The sequence below is a fragment of the Microtus pennsylvanicus genome, chromosome 7 (assembly GCF_037038515.1).
Source record: "Microtus pennsylvanicus isolate mMicPen1 chromosome 7, mMicPen1.hap1, whole genome shotgun sequence".
Classification (NCBI taxonomy): Eukaryota; Metazoa; Chordata; class Mammalia; order Rodentia; family Cricetidae; genus Microtus; species Microtus pennsylvanicus.
Window position 1 is genome coordinate 115,749,421 of NC_134585.1, and position 26,053 is coordinate 115,775,473.

Sequence of the window (26,053 nt, forward strand, 5' to 3'; positions counted from 1 at the left end):
AGGCCTGAGAGGTGGAGGAAAGGGGAGGAGAATGTAAAGAGAACGCCCACTCTCCCCAAAGACAGGGGACCCTGGGTTTCTGAAGACTCAGCCAAGGACCTGCTCTGCAGCCCTAAGGCTCCCTGTTAGTGACAAGCACCCTGGCTCCTCAGCTGTGGATACAAGGACCTACACCAGCGGTCCAAACCCTGCCAGCATGATTGCCGGGGCCTGCAGGAGCCTGAGGGCTGGGGCCTGATGGCATCCTGGCATGGGCACCAGCCACGAAGGCAGAAGCCTCTAAAGCACTTGGTTTTGTACTTGCCGGAGTCTGGAAGTCATTGTGTAATTATTAGAACACCTCCTAGCGCTCTGGGCATGGGACTGGTGTGCAGGGTCCTGTGCTTGGCTGAAGAGTCTATACGGAGGCCCCAGACTTAACTTTACATTCAATGGCCAAAATGTGCCGCTAATGCCAACTGTGATCAACTTTCTTCCAGCCTGACACAATGGACTCCTCAAGTCCCCACTTATCAATGAGGACACGGAGGCTTTCGAGCTGAAGGGACTGGTGCAAGCCTCCTCAGGGGTGGTGGTGTCGATGAAAATGGCTCCCATATGCTCACAGGGAGTGGCTCTAGTGGGAGGTGTGCCCTTGTTGGAGGAAGTGTGTCACTGGCGGTGGGCCGTGAGGTTTCAAATGTTCGAGGCAGCCCAGTGTCTTTTCCTGCTGCCTGCTGATCCAGTGTAGCTCTCTCAGTTCCTTCTCCAGCACCATGTCTACCATGCTTCCCACCGTGATGACAGTGAACTAAACCTCTGGACAGTAAGCCAGCCCAATTAGATGTTTTCTTTCATACGGTTGCTGTAGTCATGGTGTCTCTTCCCAGCAATAAAACACTAAGACACCAAATCAGCAGCAGCAGAGTTGGGCTGAACTCCAATTTCCCTACTCATTTGCTAAAGAAAAGGTTAGCATGCTGGGACAAAAGGGGGGAGACTATAGACCTGTGCGCACAGGGCTAGGAGCACACACATCTGGGAAAGAGGATGCAGCCAGAAGCTAAGGGATTACTTCACATTATCCGCCTTTACCAACACTGGAACACCCTACCTCCATCAGGGCTGCTGCGGCCTGAACACATCCTGTTTCTCTATCCACTATCCCTATGGCATCCCCCCCAACCCCTGCTTTGAGCTCCCCTTCCCCCAGGGAGTTGTCAGGCTCCAAGTAGGGTTGCTGCTTTTCTGCTTCTCTCCGCCACGCACCTGTCACAGGACAGTGTGGTTACTCTCAGTAACTCCTCTGTCAACTTCCTCCTCTGAGGATTCTGGGAGGGCACCACAGGAGCCCTGCCCTGGCAACCCATACTCAGCTAGTTCTCAAACCTATCCCAGAATAATGTTGAAGGGAAGGAGAAAGAACTGGGGGAGGGGGGCAGGGTGAACAGGGTGTTTGGAAATGCTTCAGAGGCTGTCCCTGATCCCACCTAGAATGAATGCTGACTTTACCAGCCCTCAGCTAAGAAAAGAGTAGGCAAGGCCTTGCTTCCCAGAGGCCTCAAAGACACCAGACGATGAAAAAGATGGTGTGCCTGCTCTGCCTCCTCCAAAATGGGGAAGATCCGTTTTCTGTTAAGAGCTGAATCTGTAGGTTGGTATGCTGCACGAGAACAAAACGATGTGAGGATATCATCTGCCACTTCTCCACCCAACTGGCAAATGCTCCTATTAAAAAAGGGCCACCGTGCTCCTCTAAGGACCATGAAGGACCTGGGGCAAGGAGGAGCTTGGGAAAGTCAGCCCATTGCCTGATATGTAGCCTCCTAAGTGGTGGCACTGCCGGCTCAGTCAGCAGGTCATGAGCTCCGGTGTTTCCTGGGTGAGATTAAAGCCTTTGACAGTCACTAGATTGTCACTAGACTGTCAGACACAGAGGGGAAAGCCAATAATGGCTTTCTCCTTATCAAACAGGCTCTTAGAAGGGCCAGAGTCTTGCTTGAGACACCTGCTACTTGTTGGCAAAAAAAAAAAAAATCAATCCTGCTCACCCCGATTAATTGATAGCCAGGTTTAAATAATGAAGCCATAAATTAAGTTAAAGCGTGTCTAGTCTAGTCTCAATCCAGCAAACTTGAGAACTCCAAGGTGTGCAGACAAAGTAGCTCTGGCTACTCTAAACTGAAACAACACACCGGGAAACAACACACCAATTTCCTAGTTTTGCTTGTTGTATGGTCTGTAAATTGTTATTGAGGCTGGCCTAAAATTCATGATACTCCAATACCACCAGTTTCCTGAGTGATGGGATCACAAGTATACGCCACCACTTCTCACTGACCCTGCTGCCCTCCGTGAAGAGAGGCTTAGCTGTGGGTTGGGAATGCAGTTCAGTTGGAACAATGCTTGTTTAACTTATATAAAATCCTGGGTCCAGTTGCCAGCCATGCATAAAACCGGGTGTGATAGTGTACAGTCGTCATCCCAGTACTTGTGAACCGTGGGCCAGAAGGATGGGAAGTACAAGGTCATCCTTTACGAGGCTTACCCATGCCAAAGCTTTGGTTTTCAATTCTGTTTCCTGAGATGCTTGTAGGACTAATAGCTACTCTGATTAAAGTCAGGCTTGGTGAGAAACATATCTCTCTCCATCTCCTCTTTGCCTGCCTGTGACCCTGGTAGGAGATCACTGTGAATGTTAAAAGATACGGTAATAAATTCTCAGAATTTTTTCCTCAAGACCTCTCCCTAGGAGCTGCTAAGTACATGTTTTCATGTGGCTAGGCTCAGGCTAGCTAAGGCCATCAGTGTTTCTCAGCCCTGGTAACATTGCAACCCTTTAATCCAGTTCCTCAGGCTGCAGTGACCCCCAACCAGGAAATTATTTTCGTCACTACTTCATAACTGTAATTTTGCTACTGTTAGGAATCATAAACACCTGTGTTTTCCAATCAACCCCGTGAAAGGGTCATTCAATCCTCCAAGGGGATCATGACCCACAGATTGAGAACCACCGAGCTAAGGTGAAGACCCTTGGGTATTATCAGTAATCATTTATACAAATTATTGAGAGCCAAGGCAAAAGAAATTCTGTTATGAGATTCAGGAATACATATTATTGTCTCCTCCCTTCTCAATAACTAATTTTCCTTGAATCTTCCATCAAACCACCACCATCCCTAGACTGCTAACTCTGGGAACGGAGAGCAGTGGTAGGCACGTGAAGACATCCCCCTCCCCCTACAGGCATGCTAGCTTCACCGTGCTGCACTGCGTTACTGTGAAGGGTGTGCAAACCATGTGAAGTTCAGTCGGTGATAACCAGTTCCGGGCTGATCCGGGATCCACCAGTGTTCCAGTGCCGGACTCGGCAACTTCATCAATTGTGTAGATGTATAAGCCCGAGCCCTTCGGAGACCAGAAGGCCATGAGTGAATTCCAGACATCCAACACGGAAGTATTTATACTGGTGGGGATTGCCTTGATCTGATTCAAAGAGTGCCCTGGTTCTTTCCTTTGGAATAAGAAAACACGTATCTTATTTTTTTTTTTATTATACAGGAGCCCAAAGTTGAGAGAGAGGCTTTGGGTATTTTAAAGAACTGGAGATCTCAAAGTGTTTGAATGTTTTAAAGATGGTTGGGCTTTTAAAGTTATACTGTTTTATTTTATGACATTGAGATCTTGGTGACAAAAATGAGGGAGAATGTTGGCTTCATAGTGGTGTGTTTGGATAAAGAACAAGGGGTCAATTGTGCTGGTTAGACCATACATACATCATCTGCGGAGAGGAAACCGTGACCAAGAAAAAAGGCCTCCACAAGATTGGCCAATGGGCAAGTCTGTGCCGCCTTTTCTTTTTTTTATATATATATTTATTTATTTATTATGTATACAATATTCTGTCTGTATGCCTGAAGGCCAGAAGAGGGCACCAGACCTCTTTACAGGTGGTTGTGAGCCACCATGTGGTTGCTGGGAATTGAACTCAGGACCTTTGGAAGAGCAGGCAATGCTCTTAACCACTGAGCCATCTCTCCAGCCCCCCTTTTTTTTAAAAAAAAATTATTTATTATGCATAGAATATTCTGTCTGTGTGCATGTCTGCAGGCCAGAAGAGGGCACCAGACCTCTTTACAGACGGTTGTGAGCCACCATGTGGTTGCTGGGAATTGAACTCAGGACCTTTGGAAGAACAGGCAATGCTCTTAACCACTGAGCCATCTCTCCAGCCCGCCTTTTCTTAATAATGATTGATGGTGGGAGGAAGCAACCCACTGTGTTTAATGCCACCCTAGGGCAGGTGGTCCTGAGTCAAAAAGCAATTCAGGACAAGCAGAGCAGTCCATGGGGAGCAAGGTTCCTCCATGGCCTCTGCTTCAGTTCCCACTGCTAGATTCCCACTCTGACCTCTATTCATGACAGACTGCAACAGGAAAAAGTCATGTAAACCATGTCCTTGCCACACTGGTTTTCGTCGTGGTGTTTTATCACAGCCATAGAGAGCAAACTAGGGTGTGTGTGTGTGTGTGTGTGTGTGTGTGTGTGTGTGCACAAATACATATATGGATTAGAAATTATGAATCAGTGTCTTACTACATAGATCTGGCTGACCTCATACTGGCATTCATTCTGTGGTAGCCTCTTGTCGCCTGTCCATCCTCCACCCCCTGCTAGGCTGTGCCTTTAAAGGGGCGACAGCAGATATTTTAGGATTATGGCCCATGTGGTTTCTGTCCCAATTACTCAGCTTTGCACGAAAGTCTCCATAGACAGTTTGTAAGCATGGCTGCATGGGTGAAGCCGCATTCCAGGAACATTCCATGTAGAAGAGTCAAATGTGAGACACATAATAACAAAGAATGACAAAAGACCGATAGGAATTTAATGACAAATATCCCATATTCGTTGCTGGACACCAGGATGCTGTCCAAGGAGCCACCATTAAATAAAACAACCTGCAAACAAGGCGATTCTCAGATCCACAAGCACACTCACGCGGAATCGGGTACTCCTTGGATCATTAAATTACTTACTACTTTAACAACAGATAAGAAAGAGCACAGGAGGGAAAAGTGTGCACAGACTTCAGAACACAACTCAGATTGTCTATGGACATAGTTTTTTTTTAATTTTTACTTTTCACATATATACAGCCTCTAGACTGTCAAGCGACCACGTGGCTCAAAGGGCTAACTGCTTATCTTCTTCCGCCTCAGAACTACGTCATTTAAGCCCAGAAACTACGCTGGGTTTTGCTTAGTGAAGGACAGCAAAGGAAGCCTGCTTTTGGCCAAACTCCCCAGGAAATAAATAGTACAAGAGCCTCCAATATCAATCATGAGTTGGAGGGAGGAATCTTTAACATTTCAAGCATGAACCACGGTCTCCAGGGGATCCTGAAGAAACGCTATTGTTCTAAGATGGAAGACGAGAAAGAACCACCTGGGTGCATGGAATCTCACCTAATGCGGGCATGTTCCCTGAAGAAGTAAGAGAAATAAATTCACATTTAAACCCACCACTGGCGCAGCACATGGGTGGCTGAACAGCCTCTCCCTGCTGAAGGGTTTGCTCAGCATAGGTACGAACATAGTAGCTGATTCTCTTGCCGTGGCAACAGAAAGAACAGGGACAGGAGAAGCCCAAGGATTTCTACCGCCATGGCTTCACACCAGCTTGCATAGCCACTCCTCACTGAACCCACTCTAAAGTTGCTGATGTGTAACACATTTGATAATGGCTATAAGTCTGTGTAATGGTGATAACAAAAGGCAAAAAAAAAAACCAAAGTGGCTAAAAATATATATGAAGAATCAAAAGTTGGACAAGATTTCATTGGCACACGCTTGAGCGAATTTAAAACGGCCAGAAGAGGTAGATGTGTATTAAAAAATAAAACAAAACAAAACCAATAAGCTGGTCACAGTGGCACTTGCCTGTAATCCCAGAACTTGGTGGGCAGAGGCAGGTAGATCTCTGTGAGTTCGAGGCAAGACTGGTCTACATAGTGAGTTCCAGGACAGCCAGAACTATGTAGAGAGACCCTGTCTCGAAAAGAAAGAAAGAAATTAAAAATTAAAGATTACTTACAAATTGCCTGTATTAAGTGGTCTCATTCACTTCGCATTCAGACTACAAGAGTCAGAATAAAGAATGGGCACAGACTGCACATGTAACTCTTCACTCAAAGAGGACCGGAGAGAGCTCACGTTTTATATAAAAATAAAAATAAAATAAAAACTCTCCCTAGTGTGAGTATCTCTGAACAATAAAAAGATTCAGTGGACATGATCAGCAGGCAATATACAAGCCCGGATGTTCTCCAGATTGTTCTTAGAATGATAGAAAACATGCTTCCCTACAGCCCCCTACAGTAAAGAAGATCATTACTAAAACACAAATGATCAAGTAGAAATCACTAGCATTCACAGAATCTTCACTAAAACTGTAAAAACAATCTTCTAGTTTTCCCCCTTCAACTGTGTCCAACAGTTGGAGGCTCCATGAACAGTCTAGGGTAATAAGTTTCAGTGACGGTAACTTCACCGCCTGCCACGACACTGACTTCTACAGGCTAATCTAGGGGAGGGGTTTTCAGTGTAACCAAAATCTATACAAGTCATCTGCCTACAGCTCCCTACTAGAAATAGAGCCTAGTGAGGACACTGGAATCGGGCGACAAAGGCCAGCTTTGTCAATAAGGACATCTTTGGTCCTTCTAGGCTTTTATGTCTCCCATCAAGCACGAAAATGCTCAGTGTTCTCGCTGTATTATATAAATCAGAGAACGTAACTCATCCTAGCAACCGAGCTGAAGAACACAAAAGGTCAGGCTCCACCATCCACGGTCCTCAGCCTTCCTTCAGGAGGCAAGCCACACTCTGACCCCAGATTTTCCCAAGCCAGAGTTTGTAATACTGATTGACCTCCTGAGCATGTGAGAAACACTAGCAATCCTTAGAAAGCGTAAAACACTTTCTAAATACGAAAGTGCTGTTTTGGCAACTGTATAACTAGGAAACATTCGTTTGTGCTATTTGGCCATGTTGCATTCCCACCTCTCCCTGTCTCTCCCCTCCACATGTAAATCCGTGCCTCTCATATGTGGAGGGAAAAGGGGACGCCCCTGTCTGGACTAGATCCCTCATTAACTTGTGAGGGAAGTTGGAGTTCATGGGGTCACGCACATGCAAATGAAGGCATCCCAGCCTGTGAACTCAGCATTCTTGCATTTCCACATGAAGCCAGTAAAACTGAGCTGGCTGCCTTTTGTGAACAGGTTTCTCAGGCAGCTGTTGATGGTCTTCATGTACCAAGCCGGACTAAGAGGGGCCAAGTTCTGACTTACACGGGGGTCAGGGTCATCCATCCACCTAGGCAACCCTAAATCAACATGAAGAAGCAAGTGCAGGATTTCCTAACAAATCTGGGAACCAGTTGCTAGTGGATGTCTAAACCCAAGGTTGCTTCCTGAAGTAACTGTGCAGTTTTTCTGCTCAATTTTCCCTGGATGTCTCAAAATAGCAGCTAACTGTGGCTCACAGGGAAGGAAGTGGATACTAAGCACCCTCTTCTGTAGCGATGAGAAGGATCTAACTAAAGCTGAGAGGAGGGGTGTCACAGGCTTATTCCTACCCGCGTATTTTTGTATCCCCATAACTCTAAACCTCTCCCGGTTCCCACAAACACGGTAGTTCAACCCTCTCTACCCAGTCCCAAATCCCCTTCCTCGGGGATCCTCCAAGCGTCTGTTCACCCAAGCTTTTCATTCCTTACAGTGAGTATTTAAGTAAGCCATCAACTCAAGCACATCTCCTAAGAGTTACTTCGATGGAGGAGGTAGGCACCTCGAAATAATAACTCTTATTAACCATTCCCTGGGGGAGGGGAGCAAACATTAAAAGGCGCTCCCAGACACTCTTAGGCTGTCTCTTCCCCCACTCCTTCCCCCACATCTGCAGGATCAGTAACCTAGCCATCTACTCCCAGTGTTGGGACTCGTTGGGAAAACCGCCCTAGCACAGGTGCAACTTCTGGTGCTGCGCAAGGTGCGTCTTGTAGCGGAAGCCCTTGCCGCAACCCGCGCACTTGTGAGGCTTGTTGCCGGTGTGGATGCGCCGGTGGCGGATGAGGTGGGAGCTCTGGATGAAGCTCTTGCCGCACTCGATGCATGTGTAGGGCTTCTCGCCCGTGTGCGTGCGCTGGTGCTGCGTGAGCGTGGAGAAGTCGCTGAAGCGCTTCTCGCACTGGCTGCAGCGGAAGGGCTTCTCGCCGGTGTGCACGCGCAGGTGGTTGACGAGGTGCGAGTTGCGGCCGAAGCCCTTGCCGCACTCGCGGCACACGTAGGGCCGCTCGCCCGAGTGCGTGCGCTTGTGCGTGAAGAGGTGCGAGCTCACGCTGAAGGTCTCGCCGCACTCGGAGCACATGTAGGGCTTCTCGCCCGTGTGCACGCGCTGGTGCTTCACCAGGTCCGAGCGCCAGCTGAAGCGCTTGCCGCACTCGCCGCAGCCGTGCGGCTTCTCGCCCGTGTGGATGCGCTGGTGGTTGGCGAGGTGCGAGCGGCGCACGAAGCCCTTGCCGCACTCCCCGCACGCGAAGGGCCGCAGCGCCGCCGCCGAGCCCGCCCCGCTGGCCGCCGCGTGCGCCCGCCGGTGGCTGAGCAAGTGCGAGCTCAGGCTGAAGGCTTCGCCGCACTCGGGGCACGGGTAGGGCTTCTCGCCCGTGTGCAGGCGCCGGTGCTTGAGCAGGTCGGCCCGCCAGCTGAAGCTCTTGCCGCAGTCGGCGCACAGGTTGGGCCGCTCGCCCGTGTGCAGCCGCAGGTGGTTGGTTAGGTAGGTGTTGCGGCTGAAGCCTTTGCCGCACTCGCCGCAGCGGAAGGGCTTCTCGCGAGGGGGCCGGGCCAGCGCGGACCCCGTCCCGAAGTCGCCGGCCACGCCCATGCCCATCATCCCCACCACCCCACCGCAGTCGGCAGCCAAGCGGAAGGGCTCCAGGCTGGCCACCGCTGCTGCCTCTGCCAGACGGTGGATGCGCTGGTGCTGCAGGAAGGCGGCGCCCGGGCTGAAGCTCTCCCCGCAGTCTGGGCAGATGGTGGGCGCGTCCATGATGCTGGCCATCAGGCTGTCGAGTTCCCCGAGGTCCATGGCCATGGGATGATGGAGCCGGTGGAAACGGCGGTGGGCAGGTTTGTCACCTCGGTGTCGACCCCCCAGGGAGAGGTGACGCCTCCAGGGAAGCACTGGAGGAGGTAACTGCTCATCTTCCTCCATCAGCCGGTTCTCCCCAGCGCTTTCCTCCTCTTCCTCTTCTTCCTCCTCTTCCTCTCCCCGGGGACTCCGGGATATACTGTCAGATTCTGACAGGCCTGGGAACAGTGTCATGTCAGGCACACCAGGCTGGTCGTCTTCTTCCTCACCGAGGACAGCCCCTTCTTCCTCACTCAGCAGCCCCTCTGCAACAGACAAGTTGGCAGTTGGGGTCAACTAGACCTAGTGTACAAAGGTATTCTAGGAGAACTGCCCTTCAAAGATTGGGAGCCAATGGAGTAATAATGCTCCTCCCCAGTACTCTCAAACACCATAGCCCCAGTTCCCCAGCCTCCTTACACTTCAGTCTCTTTCCCAGGAGTCTCCTCCAGGTAAGAACTAAAGGACAGTGAACTCTGCAGGACCGTCAGCCAGTCTTTGGGCAGTCCCCACCTACTATATACCCTAGGATCTGCTTAGCTGGGTCACTGAAGTCTGCAGATGGTCAGGTAAGATGGGGACTCAGGAGATAAAGTTCTGTCTCCAGAAAAGGAAGAAAAATAATTGTATTTGAGGGGCTGGAGAGATGGCTCAGAGGTCAAGAGCATTGTCTGCTCTTTCAAAGGTCCTGAGTTCAATTCCCAGCAACTACATGGTGGCTCACAACCATCTGTAATAAGGTCTGGTGCCCTCTTCTGGCCTGCAGGCATACACACAGACAGAATATTGTATACATAAAAAATAAATAAATTTTTAAAAAAAAATAAATAAATAATTGTATTTGCTCAACCATACTTCGTAAAGCTAGAGCCTCAAAACACAAGTCATGGAAACTGCCTAGACCCATTTGATAGGCCTGGTTGGCGGAGTAAACAGAATGGAATGCTGGGAGAAAGAAGCTGAGTCAAGGAGTCGCCATGGTTCTCCCACTCCAGACAGACGCAGGTTAAGATCATTCCTGGTAAGCCAGCTTGTGGGCTACACAGATTAATAGAAGTGGGTTAGATCAATATGTAAAAGCTAGCCAATAAGAAACTGAAACTAATGGGTCAGGCAGTGTTTAAAAGAATACAGTTTCCGTGTAATTATTTCGGGTAAAGCTAGCCGTTCAGGCGGCTGGGTGCGGGGACTCAGCCCGCCGCTCTTACTACTACACACTTCCATGGACACTCCAGCCTTCTCACCTGGGCAGACAGTGGACACTATTTCCCTCTCATGTGAGTCCCCTCTGAGATCGTCATCCTGTGGGTTGGAGCTCATCTCCTGCTCCAGATGGCCCCTCTCTTCTGTGTCCTGTGGATTGGAGCCCATTCCTCTTTCTTCTGGGTCCGCCTCTCTGTCCTCAGAGTTCTCAAAGTCAGAACCCATACCTCTGTCTTCGGAATTCTGGTGTTCATGCACACCCTGATGATCTTCCTGGTCCATCCAGCAAGAAAAGGGCAAAGGAGGTAGCCAGGGTTTCCTGCTCAGACAAAACATGGAGAAAGAAAGGTTACATCAAGCCAGATCCAACCCTTTACTCCGTGTGGTCTTGATTTCCCCATCCAATAAAACAGCTGGAGTTGCAAGCACCAGTAACAAGTCTACTTACTCCCGACTGCATGTACACTTAGGATAAACAACTGTGTGAAGGGGGACATTTGGGTGGTCACATCCTGAGACCACATACCGGGCGACATTCACTCACGGGACCAAAACTAGATCAGGTCAATCTGTGAAGTAAATGTCTGGGTGTAAGTTTACACCTCAACACTGAAGTAAGCATTGCTTCTTTTCACTTTTACTTTATTCCTTTATTTCTGTAGTGCGAGGGATTGAACCTGGGACTGCAAGCCCTCCACCACTGAGCTATATCTCCAGCTACTTAGCTGTTATTTTGGAACAAGGTCTTGCTAAGTTACCCAAGCTGGCCTTGAACTCATTCTGTAGGCCCAGGAGGTCTTGAACTTCCCATCCTCTGCGTCAGTCTCCTGAAAGGCTGGGATTCCAGGACTGTGACATTCCTCTTGTCATTGTTTAAAACCTTCATGCGTATTTAGCTTCCTGACCTGTGCTTGTGGCTTCACCATGAGGAAAGCAAGCTTGAGCTGCCTGCTTGCCGCTGACACATTTGGCACACATGAAATCACCACAGGCCCTCTCCACCTGGGCACACACTGAATGTTTTTGCAACCTCCTTGGTATAAAGGTAAGCAACTCTCTTGCCTAGAATTTGGGGTAGAGGAGGCTATGATGGCATATTAAACCCTAGACCACTCTGGATACTTCTAAACACTGTCCACTGTCCCCAGAGGAGGGGGAAAAACAAAACAAACAACAACAAAACACTTCTACAGCTGAAAAGCAAAAGTATAGAAAAGTCCTAAGAACAATTCTCCCTCTTCTGTGAAGACTCTAGTATAGACAGGAAGCCAGTTTTGCCTTCTCAAATTCCCATGCTTTCCTCCCTTTGATGAAGCCTGCCCTACACAAGCCTGTAACATTCTTACAAGTATTTAGCCGGTTACTTACTGGGGGGCCTTTCCCGAGCCAGAAGGAAAGTACACACAGTCCACAAGAATAACAAACATCAATATAGCAACTTCTTATCAAAGACTGTGTCTCCAAAGGCAAACTCAGCCTGGCTCTGTGGCTCTAGAAGGAAGCCAAGATGATTCAAGCTGTGGCAGGTTTGCTGGAAGCAAGATGGAGAGGTGGTGGAGCCTGCTGTATTGAAGGCCATCTCCATAGTCCAACTTCATACACTGCAATGTGTCGGTTATAGACAAACTTTAAGAGGAATGTGTACCAGGGACAACGTGGCAGCCCTTCTACCAAAAAGCCCAGCATTTGAATTACAGGGAGAAAACATCAGATTTTCAAGGCCTCTGTGGACGTCAGGTTTGCATCTCAAACACAAAGGGACCCTGTCAAGGCTGGGCAGTTGAACCGATAGTAATTTCTTTCTGCTATCCAGCTTGCTTGCAGCTTAGCTCAAGGAAGTAAAGCTACAGCCAGGTCAAGGATCCGGGTATGTGATCTGAAAGACACCACTTCAACCAACGTCCCAACCATCGCAGACAGGACTGCAGGAATAAAGCTGGTAGGGGAGGGAGTAGTGGCCGGAGATGTGATGCAGTCTAGAGAGTACTTGCCTGTCACACACAACACAAACCCTGAGTTAATCAGACGTGCCCATGTGTCACCGTGATGCCAGCACTCAGAAGACAGAGGCAGGAGGATCAGAAGCTCATGCAGCGAGTCAGAGGACAGCTGGGTCACATGAGAGACCCTGTCCCAAAAAAGAGAGAAAAAGGTACGGTAGGCAAGGCCATCCCATCCTCCCCCCCTCTACCGAGGCCTCCCTGAGGAAGTCCTGGTGCTGGCATGAAAAGTGGAAGTTATGGGTAGAAGAAATCCCACCACTGGCTCAGGCGGGCCCAAGGCAAGTCAATTGACCTCTCATAGTTTCAGAGTGTCATCTGTAGAAAGAGGGTATTGCTACTCAACCTTTCTCACGGGGAGGGCGTCAGAGGGAAACTAATTAAAAAGCACTTTGAAGGACACCGGAGAGTCGTTAATGCTCCGAGCTTCACTGCTGGGAAAGCCGTGCATTCCTCCTCTGTCGTCTCAGCACACCTCTCAAAGGCACAGCGGCTGCTCATCATTCTGGGGGACCACCCCGTCAGCACCTTAGATCTTTCTCAATAATGAGGAAAGCATAAAGATTGAGCCCTTCCCTAAATGTCCTGGGGAAGCCGCCATGTCTGAACTCAAGTCAACAGTATCCCAAAGGACTGTACCTCCCCTTTGGAAGGTAGCTCAACTAAGCTGCCAAATCTCAAACAGACGTTTTATGGTAGGAAGAAGGGGAAATTATTACAGCCATGAACCTTCTCAGAAGCGTATTCCATATGAGACTTCTGTCCCCGGTCACACTGGACAAGACCGAATAGAAAGTGCATCCCTAGAGTCTGCACATACCATGCACCCGAAGGTGGGGAGTGGAGAGGCAAGAGGAGGCTTGCAAATATGGCTTACTCATTTGCTGGTGGAGGAGGGGCTTAACAAGAGAACGGATCAATGTTTCCTAACAGTCAGTGCAGCAAGAGAAAGGGGTGTCCGCCAGTGTGCATCACCAGAGAGCCCTAAAACTAAAGGCCAGTGACAGCAGCCCGCCTCCCTGAAGGGTGGAGCATGGCGGGGAGCAAGGGGTACAGCTTTACCTCTGAACCCTTTAAATGGCAGCTTGGGGACCGTCTGATTGGTGGTGGTGCGTCCAGGGACCAGATCGAATCCAGTAGCACTGTTTTTCTAACTTTAGTCAGGATCCGAGTTCCATCCCCCACTGAGGGCTGGCATCTGAGGTCACAGTACTTGCCACGCTGAATGTTCTGGAAAGGAGAGCCCCTGTCGCCCAAAGTGGCAATGTTCACGTATTTGTTCTAAAATGCCTATGTCTGTGGGAGACTAGAAGTTTGTGCCTGCTACCCCTCCACCCTGCAGACATACACCTGCAATAACACAGATTCAATTTCACTCACACCCTCCTGCCCTAGATTGTAGGCAGCTGTCAGGCAATGGTGGCAGCTGTTTAGAGGTAAGGATAGGTGGTCAAGATATGTCAATTGATAAAAACCCACAGCTGGTTTTAAAATACCTTATTTTCATTAATATAGACACAGTAGCATATACCATAACACAAATGCACACAGGCTCAGAAAGGAAGGCCGGGTGATCATTATTAAAATGTCGACTATCTCTTGATCACTTCTTGGAGGCTTCTGGCTATTAACTCTTATCTTACCAAAATCCAGTGACGTAGGCTATTTCTAACTCACAGACCAGAAACAAGAACAGACGTGATTACACCTCGTCCTACACACGGTGAACTGCAGCACAGGGTTGGACCTTTTCAGACAGTGTCTGGTGCTTTGGGACGTCTTGGTTATTTTTATATGCATCTGCATTTCCTACAGTAAACATGTATTCTTTTTTCAACAAGGAAAACCAGCAAACAGCTACCTTTATTTTCAGTGTGATCAATATGTTAAAGGAAAACCTGTAATTATCCTAGACGTAACAGAAAGACAAGCAGAGGAGTCGCGACTCTGTCATCCTAAAGACTTCATTTTCAGAAGGGCTATCTACTCACCCTAGGATAACCAAATTGTCTATGCAGGCATATTTTGCTCCAACCTTTCCTAGTCATTCTCAAAAACTAGCAACATTTTTTTCTTAAGCTCAGCCAGGGTTGGATAAAGAATAGGCAGCGTGGCGGGAGTGATTACTTTGTAGCCAGATTGACCATGCTTGAATTGTCTGCTCTGGACCAGCTGCTTGACTTCACCTGAGCTACATGACCTCGTAGGAGCTCTTAGCCTGCATGCAGGAAAACAAGGAGGCTGCCACCTCCACACAGGGTCATTCTGAGAGCTTGTAAAATCTCATTTGTTAAGGCTGATGACGCATTAGGTACAGAGTGAACAGAATTTACAATTCCTTTATAAAGTTCCAGATCAACATCTTGACTTAAGCAATTGCACAGTAAACTAAGGCCACTATCCACAGCTATGTTCCCTAGGAATGGCCTTTCCTACTTCGGGAAGACCTTCCCTCAGCCTTGCTGCTGTTAATAAAAAAACTCACCATGTGAAGACAAGAACCAAGGAAGGAACAGTTGGCTAAGGGAGCTGGATACAGCATGAAAAGCTGGTAGTTGCTATAAAAAAAAATAAAAATAAAAAAATAAAAACACCATAAGCACCGAACATGGGTCTAAATCTAAGGGAGAAGTGAGCATGTGGCTTAGCAAACCCCAACTCACGCCATGTCTAACGGAGCCTGCTCCCCCAGTAAGAGCAGACAGAAGTTTAATGAGGGAAAGGAAGAGAGTAAAGGGAGTGGCCCAGCAGGAAAAAAAATAATTCTGCATTTAGTTCTAGCTGCTCACAGGGGCAAAGGAGCAGCACGTGCTGATGGGCCAGAGTCCAGGGTGCCACCAGCAGCACCACTGTGCTGTGTGTCCCCTCCAGGTTTCTTCTCTTTGTGTGGGGTGGGGGAAGGGAAGGTGGGGAGATGGCTCCGCGATTCAGAGCACTGGCTGCTCTTCTAGAGGACCCAGATTCCATTCCCAGCATCCACATGGCAGCTCACAGCTGTCTGTAACTCCAGTTCCAGGGGATCTGACTCCCTCACTCAGACTTACAGGCAAGAGGAATAAATCATTTTCAAAAGAGAAAGTTTGAAAGTGCCCAAGGCATTGGCAAACAGGGGAGTTTATCCAGAGTGACAGGAGGTCAGCTCCACCTTGACAACTCGCACCACCCCAAACATGTCCCCATCATCATCTTCATACAGCCTTTCTCTTAAAGACCCGCGAGGAGCTGGGCCTCTCCCTAACACTGCTCAGATCCAAGTTTCTAGAACTTAAATGTATATTCATGTTCTTTATTCCTCCACCATGGTCCCAACTTAAAAAAAGAATGTTTGTATCCTTAAAGTAACCAGAAAAATGCTCAAGAGTTTTTAGACAAACCCAGCTTCATTTGAAAGATGCCTGAAATGTTCAGTCAGTGCACCTGGAAGACACTGCCACAGACAGAAAAACCCCAGTAGCTTTTGGATTTTGTTGTTGTTGTTGTTTTGTTATTGGTTAACAGCATGGTCTCTAGCCCAGGCTGGCCTTGAACTTTCGACGTAGCCACAAATAATCCTGAATTTCTGATCCTGAGATTACAGGCACTATCATGCCAGGCTTATACGATGCTGAGGACCAAACCCAGGAGCTCAAGTGTGCTTCAAAGGCGCTCAGTCAACTGGGCTGCCATCCCGCGCCTGACAAAGTAGCCTTTAAAAAGGAAGAGGAGAAGGCTCGAGCACAGGGGAGAGGAAGGCAGGAGCAGGGCGGAAATCAGACTTTGATCTGGGTTTACTGACATATTGGACACCCCCCAGAACTACCTGAAAACTATTCCTTTTGATCAGGGTCCCCCACCAACCCCTGCCTTTTTTAAAGATTAGATCTAACTTCCTAGGGATGGGCAGTCAAGCCCTTACCTCCCACCTTCCTGGATTTTCCAGGGAGAAACCAAGGCCAGAAATAGCACCAAGTGATAAAGCGCTAACAACTCCCACCCTCTGGCGGCATCCACACTGCCCTCCCGCCCGGTGGGGAGGACCAGAGACCAGCTCTGACAATCCCAGGCAGGGAGGCAGTGCCCCATTTGAATGGACCCAGGCAACTTACCATTCAGTGGGTAGAGTCCCTCTCCATTGACTCTAATAACTATCAGGGAAGTGGGTGACTCATTTTATGTGGTGGGAACACTGAGCGGGTGGTCCATCACCTAGGCAGAGTTAGGACTCACCTGTCTCTCAGCAAATGGAGGCCACTGGCAAGCAAGCCTCGTGACTCCAAAGAGGCAGGCTAAACCTGGAACCTCCTGCCCACTCCCTCAGACCTTGATGGACAGGAGTCATGTGTCGAGGCCACTGCCAGGTGGCAGGCAGCCAGGCCAGCTCCGGTCTTGTCAGGGAAAGGAAGTGGTGGCTGGGCGCTGGGCCAAGAGTGGCTCCATTCAGCAGCCTCCAGACTGAAGCGTCTTTCCTGTCTCCTACTCATCTCAGAGCCCCTTCCTTACCTCCTCAGGGGAAGACCAAGGAGCCAGCAGCAGCATCTAGACCTTCGTCCTGCTGCTCCCCACTGCTCTGACCTGCCAGTCTCTCCCCCAGGGGATAGTTTCCAAACAAGAATCCAAGCAAAGATAAAGATTTGAAAGGAGCTGGCGAAACAACTCTGGCTGGTGGTTCAAAAGGCTGAAGTCAGGAAAATGAGCAAGATCTAACTAGGAACTGCAGGGGTTAATCATTTGTCCATCTTCAACAGCAACCAAGTAAAAGAGTAAACAGCTGAATTGCCCCTGGGGGATATGGTCTCAGAGCCCTGCCCCCTCACTGGCCAGCTCATAGTTGGGACCCAGGGCAAAGAGTCACCTCACTGGACTGGGGATGTCTCTAGTGAGCAAGGAGTGGCAGCTTCACCCTCCTCCTATGTGTCATATCCAAAGGGGCCACTGACCCTCCCCTTGGCCTGCACAGACACAGACCATACGATCCCCAACGCCAGCCTCCCAAGTGACAAACCTGCTGTGCAAGGTGACCTGAGTTGCAGACGGAGAACAGCAAAAGGTGCCTGCAATTGAGTGACGGCCACTCTCCAGGCAGAGAACAAAATGATGTGGTTTCTGTTCTGTGGCTACTGCCTTTTCTCCTGAAAAGGGAAGCCCAAAGAGCACAGCTAGTGGGAGGCCCTGAGTTGTCTCTGGACACAGGGAGAGAGAGAGAGAGAGAGAGAGAGAGAGAGAGAGAGAGAGAGAGAGAGAGAGAGAGAGGCAGACAGATATATAGACAGAGATAAAGACAAAGACAAACAGACAAACAAACAAACCAACAACAACAAAAATGTTCATGGGACCAGGTATTTCTTGTCTACTGTGTGGGGCAGGACCCCTCAGTTTGTACCACTGTCACACGGGCCAAGCCCCCCCCCCCGGTTATGTGACCATTATCCAACTCCTTGTAGACAAAATAAAAATTAATGTAATACAAAGCCTAAGTGAAAATTAGATTCTCTGCCTTCAAATGAGAAGTCACAAGCTGGATGCGCTCAACTTAATCCCAGCATTGGGAAGGCTGAGGCAGGAGGCCAGTCTGCACAACATAGCGAGACCCTGACTCAAGATTAAACAGTCGTAAGAGTTCAAGATGTTTGTGGAGGCACTTATCCATCCTTACGTTCTGTTTTACTGATTAGAACAGTCTACCTGTTACTCAGGGATATATAGTGTTGGTAATTTTCCTCCCTGGTGATTGGCATTTTACTATCCACTTTTTGGTTCTTCCATTTCGTACTTAGTAACAGAACCCCTGGGCCGTGCCCAGCAGACTTGTCTTCTCATGCCTGCTCAGCAGCTGGCTTATCTAGACGTATATTCCATAGATACATGGACCATGAACATCTCTTGAAGTTTTATGAAAACAAACTGAGGCTGAGAGAGAGCCCAATGCCTAGGCTGGAGATAAGCAGGCAGATGGTTAGAAGAGGTGTGCCCTAAAGCTCAGTTTTCTGATGGTCCCTCCAATGATCCTTACACCCCTTTAATACAAAATACCACTTAAAACAGACAGCTGGGGCCAGGTGTGGCAGCACACTCCTATGGTCTTGTTATGGAGAGACTGAGGCAGGAGGATTGAGACTTTAAGGCCAGCCTACATAGCAAGACACCCCATCTTCCAAAACAGGAAGACTCAAGATAAACCTATGACATGTTCTGGCCCTCCTAAATCCCACGCTATGTCTGTCAGGGTTTTTCCAGATGAAACTGAACCAGTAGGATGTATGCATATTTAGAAAGAGAATGATCATAAAAAAAATAGCTTATACAGCTCTGGAGGCTGACACCTTCAAAATCTGCCCTGGAGAGCAGACACCAAAAGCAAGAAGATCAGAGTTTTGATCTACTCAGGCCTTCACTGACAGGAGGAGGCCCAACCTCATAGTGGATGCTAGTCTACTCTACCCAAAGTCCACTGACTTAAATGTTAACTACATGCAAACCCACCTTTGTGGAGTGATTGCTGACAAAGTATAATGGCATGTATGCATGAAGACGTCGTGAGAAACTGTGTAAGCTAACCTAATAGACAAAACTCATAAATGGCATGTATTTGTTTATTCTGTGTGTGTATATGTATGTGTGTGTGTTTGTGCTTGTGTACACACACACACACACACATACACGAGGTCAGAGGAAAACTTGTGAGATCGTGGGAGTGGGTTCTCTCCTTCCACCATGAAGATGGAACTCAGGTCAAGCACCTTTACCCACTGAGCCATCGCAACAGCTTCTTCAAAACCTACCCTCACAGAAATATCCGTAAATATGTTTGATAATGTATCTTGACACCCTGTGGCCCAGACCCATATGACTAACCACCACTCACCCTAGCTAAAATCAGTCTGGAATAGTCCCTTCCCATCTAATCTACCTACGAAAGCATTGCTGTTGCCATGAAAGCCACATGTATACTTGGATACGGTTTGTATGTTATGTGATGAAGAGGACAGGAGGGAGACGCAAGATTAATCTTAAAGATCCTCAGGCAGGGTAGTTCAGGATGAGAGGCTAGGGCAAGAGAACATGGCCAGCTTGGGTTACATAGTAAGAGCTGGGCTAGTCAGGACCACAGAGCAAGACTGTTGCAAAACTAACCAAAAGACAAAGTAGGGGAGGGCTTCCTAGACACATGCATGGTGTGCGTAGTGGAAAGGGGCACAGTTTAATAACTAACGTTGCTTAAGGAAGAAAAGACTTGGAATGCAGGAGCGGTGTGTCTGATGAGGGTTGCCTATCAACAGCCTCGTTCTGGAAGTACTGATGCTGGGATTGCATGTTAAGGTTTTTCCATGGGATCAGGTAATCTCAGCAAGTCTTTCCCAATCCAGATGATTCTGTGGCCATTTCCCCCGGAAAGAGTCCTAAAAGAAGTGTTCTTCACAGCAAACGAGAGGGGGTAGACGTTCTGTCACCCAGATTCCCACGCAGGTTCAACAGGAAAAAGCTGCCATTCCAGTCTACTGCCCAAAATAACTGCGTGGTGTCTCTGACGAGGAATGGCTGGCGTGTTCCGGCTGGGTCAGTGACACCTCTGCGCAGAATCAGTCAGGGTAGCGTCCAGCCAATGGGGAGCCGGGAGGAAACGCAGCTACCTGCTGCCTAACTGCCCCGGCCTCCGCAAGTCTTAAACTCCACAGATGGACAGTTTAAAACCCAGAATAAAAACCGTCGCATACACTGGGAAGCACATTTCAAAGCATTTCCCAGTCTTACTCTCGTCTCCTTAAAGTTACCTGAGTACATGAAACCCAGATCGTAAGAAACTGCATGAGACACGTGATCCAGTTTCTTTATCAAGCCAAAGACAAAAACAGCAAGAAAAAGATAATAAAAAGCCGAAAGGAGGGAGATCCAAAGGTCAAAAAGGCCAAAAACTTAAGTAATACAACAACCAAGCTCAAGATACATTCCTTACAGAACCCCAGCTCAAATTAGCAAACTACAAAAGCAAGTTCTAAGTGCTTGGGTGAGGAATGTGGAGATGGGAGACATTAAAAATTCAAGGCCAGCCAGGCGGTGGTGATGCACAGCTTTAAACCCAGGACTCAGGAGGCAGAGGCAGGTGGATCTCTGTGAGTTCGAGGCCAGCTGAGGCAGTTACACAGAAAACCCTCTCTTTAAAATACATACATACATACAAAAATATTTAAAAAAAAAATACAAAACCAGCTTGAGCTCCACAGTGAGGCACTCTCAAAAATCAAAACCAAAATAAATTAGGAGACGGCTAAGGAACTACGAACACTGATTAGGTATTTGCTATCAAGAATTGCTCATTCTTTACGAGGCTGGTATTTGGCTATGTTTACAGAGTTTTTTATCTTCAGTATATGACATATTTACGGATGAGAGGATGCATCTGGAATTTGCTGCAACACAATTCCAAGGCAAGAAAAATCGGCAGGAGTGCCGAGGAAACAGGATAGACCACGTATCAGCCACTGCTAATCGGTATCTAAGTTCGTCATGCTGCTCTACCCAGCTTTGTACTTGTTAGACAGAAAACGTGTTTATACCCACAGCTTAGTGCTGCTGTTGACCGTGGCCAGAGAGGTTTTGCTCTGCAGTGGGCGGCAGTGCTGAGCCTAGGGTTGAGCACTTAGCTACTGAGTGTCCGCCCTAAATCAAGCCCCGCCCATCAAGGCGGGGGAAATAAGAACCAGAGGATGGAGGGGAGTGGGGTGAAAGGAAAGGCTGTCTCAGGATGTGACATGGCCTTTGCGCCCACGAACCCACTGCAGCTATGGCGACCCGTACAAAATCAAGTTAACATGATCAGTCAGCATCCATCACAGGCAGCACAAAGTGGACTCCGTGGGCTACTGGCCAGAAAGAGAGGACAAGAATGGGAGAGGGTGACATGTTGTGGGGTGGAGTGGGGGGGTGAGGGAAGAGGTGGGGGTCCCTGGAGGAGTGGACGGGAAGTTGATCAAGATGCAACTTTTTACATGTATGAAATCGTCAAATAAATAAATAAAAGATACTCTACCACAAAAGGAAATAGGCCATTTTCTGACATTGAGATAAGGCTGTAGTCATTCAAATTAAGAGCCAAACATAATAAAATGTTTGAGATTTCCATAAAAGGAATGGCCTGGTTCTAAAACTTATGACAAACCGGTAGTGAGCACTATGCTTAGTACTGAACAGAGCTCCTGGGACCTGAGGCTTGGGGACAGTAGAGGAAAGAAGCCAGGAGGAAAAGGGGGTTGGTGCTTTTCAATCTTTTATTTTTTTTTCATGAGATATAAAAATTAGTGCTGTTGGGTTAAAGAGATGACTCAGAGGTTATCAGTGCTCACTGCTTTTTCAGAGGACCCCACTTTGGTTTCCAGCCCCAGTGCCGGGCTCAAAACCACCTAAAACTTCCACACTGGGGGAACCAGCACCCACTTCCAGCCTCTCCAGGTATCCAGACGCACAGCATACAACTACAAAAACATACACATAGATACACACATAAAAATTTAAAAAATAAAAATAAAACCTGTATACAAAAAAGAGCCGGAACCCTGTTCCTATCAGCTACATTTACATCGTTCAAGATCCAGGAGAAGAATGCCGTCAGCTGGGAGCTTGCTACTTCTACCATGAACTCAGCGACTCTATACTCAAAACCGACGGGCATAAACTAGGCTGGGAGTAAAGGTGACAGTTCTCCAAGAGACTGCTTTAACCCTGGGACGGTCAAACTGAAGATCGATGTGCGTGTCCAACAGAGGAAGTCCATCAATAACTGGCCATCTCCAGAATGTTCTTCTAAGTGGATAATAAATGTATACATAGAAGAAAAGAGAATACAGAAGCTGTCTGGGAAAACAGGGTCTCCATGAGATGAACCCTAGTGGGCCAGATTTACTTCACAAGCTCATGGTCTTGACCCGGTCTCACTGTGTAGCCCAGTTGGCCTCAAACTCTTGACTGGCCTGCCTCGGCCTCTCAAGCGCTGGGATTAGAGGTGCGCACCCCCATGCTTGACTCCTGGGAACTTTTAAATGCAGATTGTGTCCCTGTTAGAGAGGCTTAGGAGTTATGAACCAGATTTTATCATTTCGTGGCACAAACAAAGCAGCTAGGATAATATGTCCCCACTTTAGACAGCGAAAGCTCCCGATGTGCTCACGGTACTTGGCTTGCCTCCAGGAAGGGATGCATCTGTCTCCTAAGTGTTCAGGGCTCATTCACAACTTGAACACCACAGTTACTAATTCATTCAGCAGGCTCTGTCTGCTTGGGTTCCTCATGTTGCTACTACTCCTGGCTCTTTGTATGTCAGAAGAGAGTAACAATACTGCAAGAATCTATAAACACAGCAATCGCTTTTTTGCTTGAGCACTGCTTAGAGACCTTTAGTCTACCATTGATTTGGGATATTCTTCTGTATATGTGTTGCTCTTATTGGTTAGTGAATAAAGCTTCTTCGTCCTATGGCAGGGCAGAATATAGCCAGGCTGGAAAAAATATATAGAGAGAGACTAAACAAAGTCAAGAGACACCATGTCCAAGAAGCAAGAGGTAACAAACCACGAGCCTCATGATAAAATATAAAATAATAGAAATTGGTTAATTTAAGATGTAAGAAGTAGCCAGGAATACGCCTAAGCTATCAACCAAGCAGTGTTGTAATTAATATAGTTTCTGTGTGATTATTCAGGTCTAGGTGGCCGGGAAATGAATGAACAGCCTCTGTCTACATACCACAGAGTCCAGGAATCCCCTGTAGATACTTTAATCCAATGAAAGGCCCACAGCTTTTCCTGGGACTCTGAAAGGATGGAGGGAACAAGACCAAAACAAAATAAAACCCTATTATAAGCCACCACCACTATGAGAGCCTTCTGACACATCTTTTACCTTTAAAATATTTCAGAAATGGGCCAGAGTGCTTTGGAGAAGAGGGGGAACAATTTTACCATTATCTTCAGCAAGATGTTTGGCTGGGCTGGTGGAGAAGAGAACATGGTAGCAGCTAATCCAAATCCAGGCCGTAACAGACAAAAATACCAGCAGATTCCAAGGGGCTAGAGAAAGAAGTGTTAAGGAAGTGTGACCTGCCTGGGCACTCTCTCCAACCTCAGCTGGCAGCTTGTGCTGTCTCAGTCAGACACTGGAGACCAGAGGCTACATGAACTGCCCATGAACACACAACCAACCGGCAGGCAGAAGGCAAAATCCCCAGCATGTCAACTTTTGCTCCAGTCACCCTTGATACTCATCGTAACCAGCGAGCCTTGACTAAGCACACTGGAAAAGTGGACTTTCCAGCACCACTGATATTTGTTTTATTTTTACCTCCCAATCACCTCCATTGTGTAACAGGTGCCCTCAGAGAAGAAAGCTGCTCCCTGGGTTTCTAACATACTACCTCTCTGGGATAGACCAAATTTACAAATGTGGCCCTGGAATTTGTAGCTTCTGTTAGCTGCTTACAGTGAGGCAAATAATACCGGTCAACTCATAGTCCACCCTCACATAGATGCGTTAGTTAGGGAATCTCCGTCCTTGTCACGGGAAAAGCAACTAAAGTCTTGCCAAAGGCACCAACTCATTCCTCACAATGCATCTTACCTGCAAATCACATCCTGGGATACTTGATAAAGAGGGAGATTTTTTAATACTATTTTTATTAGCCTTCTTATATACATGGCGCAGGCGGGCAGGTCTGTACAGGTGCCCATGACATCTAGAAGAAGCGGACGAATCCCCTAAAGCTGGGGTTAGAGATAGTTGTGAGCCACCCAGTGAGGGTGCTGGCGGCTCAACTCAGGCTTTCTGCAAGAACTGTAAGAGCTCTTAACCAGTGAACAAGCCTGCGGGATCATTTGCTTAAAGCCAGGCATTATGTGTTACTGCACATCTTCCTAAAGCACCGTTTGTTTTCTTTCCAAAAACAAATCTAGCAGACTGCTCACTGGGAGATGAAGAAGTATTACCAAGGCACCTGGTGGCAGCTAGCTATCACCACCACATACCTTAGTTCCCCGGGAGGAGTCTGGGTGTTCAGGTGTGAGCTGCCTTGGCACATGGCAGCAATGGCAAGCACTGAGTGGGCAGGCTCCCATCGACAGCAGCTTTGTTCTTCTGTCTTCCAGAGACTGTGGTTTCTTCCCCTTCCACCTCACCAGCAGCACGAAGTGCTTGCCACGTAACCAGGACTCAATAGCCGGCCTCTGGGTTCGTGCAGAATTCTTCCTGGAAATCTTCCTTTGTTTGATTGGTGACCCTGCACTGCCCTCGCTATTCTCATGCCCACGCCGCCTGCTCTTCTTAATTCCTAAAATACCACAGCAGCTTTTGATGGTCTTTCTTATATTTTCTGCAGTCACTTGGCCCGATTATTTCGTTCATTTCATTTCTTCCCCCAGTTTGAAATCAGAGAAGGCACAGAATAGGGGCCTTTCACTCCAAGCCCTGTCTCACTCTACACAGCCATACCCTTACCACGCACCTGGGTTATAGCTGAGGGACCTAAAGCTCCTTCCAGCCCAGAAATGCTGCCCATATGTTGGAGAAAGAAGAGTCAACAGGTTCACACTGCAAGTCCTGGGACAGCGGAGCAATTACTATTTCATGTCTTTAAGACTCAGCTATATCTCTTCTATGCAATATTCAAAAAGAAGTTAAATGGATTTCCCATATAATGGGGGAGACAATGGCCCTACTAAACGTTATATCCTAACACGTAAAAACCACAGCTTCAAGAATCGATTATATTTTGTTGAGTTGTTGGCAAAGGAGGTCTCACAAACCTACCAAACAAACCAAGTAAAGCTATTACTAATGCCACTGGTTACCCTACAACCTGGACAGTAGGACCCTAAAACTTCAGGCACCACTTACTTATGTCATCAAACATGAAGAAATCGAGCTGGGGCCAAATCAGAAGCTTCATCCCTACTGACTAGCATTCATAGTATTAGAAAGTACTCTACACATTACCAAAGGAGGAAAGTAATCATCAAAACTCATCCAGCACTACAAATCTTATGACTTACAATGGGGGCCTGTCGGCAAGATATATATGTAATATGTATAATATATGTATATATGTGTAATGTGGCACAAATGATATGGTAGTCACCAACCACCCTTTTAAAAATTGAATTTAAGACCCACTCTATGATATGGAATACACATGACTCTGTTTATACTGTCTGACTCCTGGCCTGTGGAGACCAAGAAGCTAAAACTAGACAGGTCATGACCCTAGGGGAAAACATACTACTATCTGTCTGCTAAAGGAACACAGCAATAAAATGACTCTCAATGACATACTGTTATAAACATTGATCAGCGCATCACTCAATGCTTATTAGAGAACTTTTTCTTGCAGTAGACGGGCATTGGCACAGAAACACCCAACTGAACAATGCGCAAAGAGCACTCAGCTCTAAATGGGATGTCTTTATCAAATGCCTCCCCTCAAGGCTCAGGGATCCATAGGGAAGCAGAGTTAGCAAGAGTATATGATCCAGGGGTGGTGGATTTCTCCAGTGGAACAGTGTCTCTAGATACAGCAGTACCAATAAATGTGAAGTCACAGAAACTTGACGGTAGGCACAAGGCCTGCGGAGGTTGAAACCAGACAAAGCTGCAGCACGGAGGAGGGGAAATGGCATCAGTTCCCGTCCCTAACCAAGAAGCTATTTGCCACTGATACCTACTGGG

General features: G+C 47.8%; 1 protein-coding gene across 2 annotated transcripts in view; it reads right to left on the minus strand.

Moving 5' to 3' along the window:
* Positions 1 to 4,601: 4,601 nt before the first annotated feature.
* The window catches only part of Znf697 (zinc finger protein 697), a 47,374-nt gene continuing 25,922 nt past the window's right edge, over positions 4,602 to 26,053 (minus strand). Inside the window, exons 2-4 of one of the 2 annotated variants that reach the window (XM_075981805.1) lie at positions 14,856 to 14,928; positions 10,412 to 10,689; positions 4,602 to 9,433 (exon numbers count right to left, since the gene is read on the minus strand). In XM_075981805.1, the coding sequence (XP_075837920.1) occupies positions 7,998 to 9,433; positions 10,412 to 10,652 (1,677 nt within the window). In that variant the 5' untranslated portion in view covers positions 10,653 to 10,689; positions 14,856 to 14,928 and the 3' untranslated portion in view covers positions 4,602 to 7,997. The remainder of the gene's footprint in view (positions 9,434 to 10,411; positions 10,690 to 14,855; positions 14,929 to 26,053) is intronic. The other variant, XM_075981803.1, reaches the window with a different exon arrangement.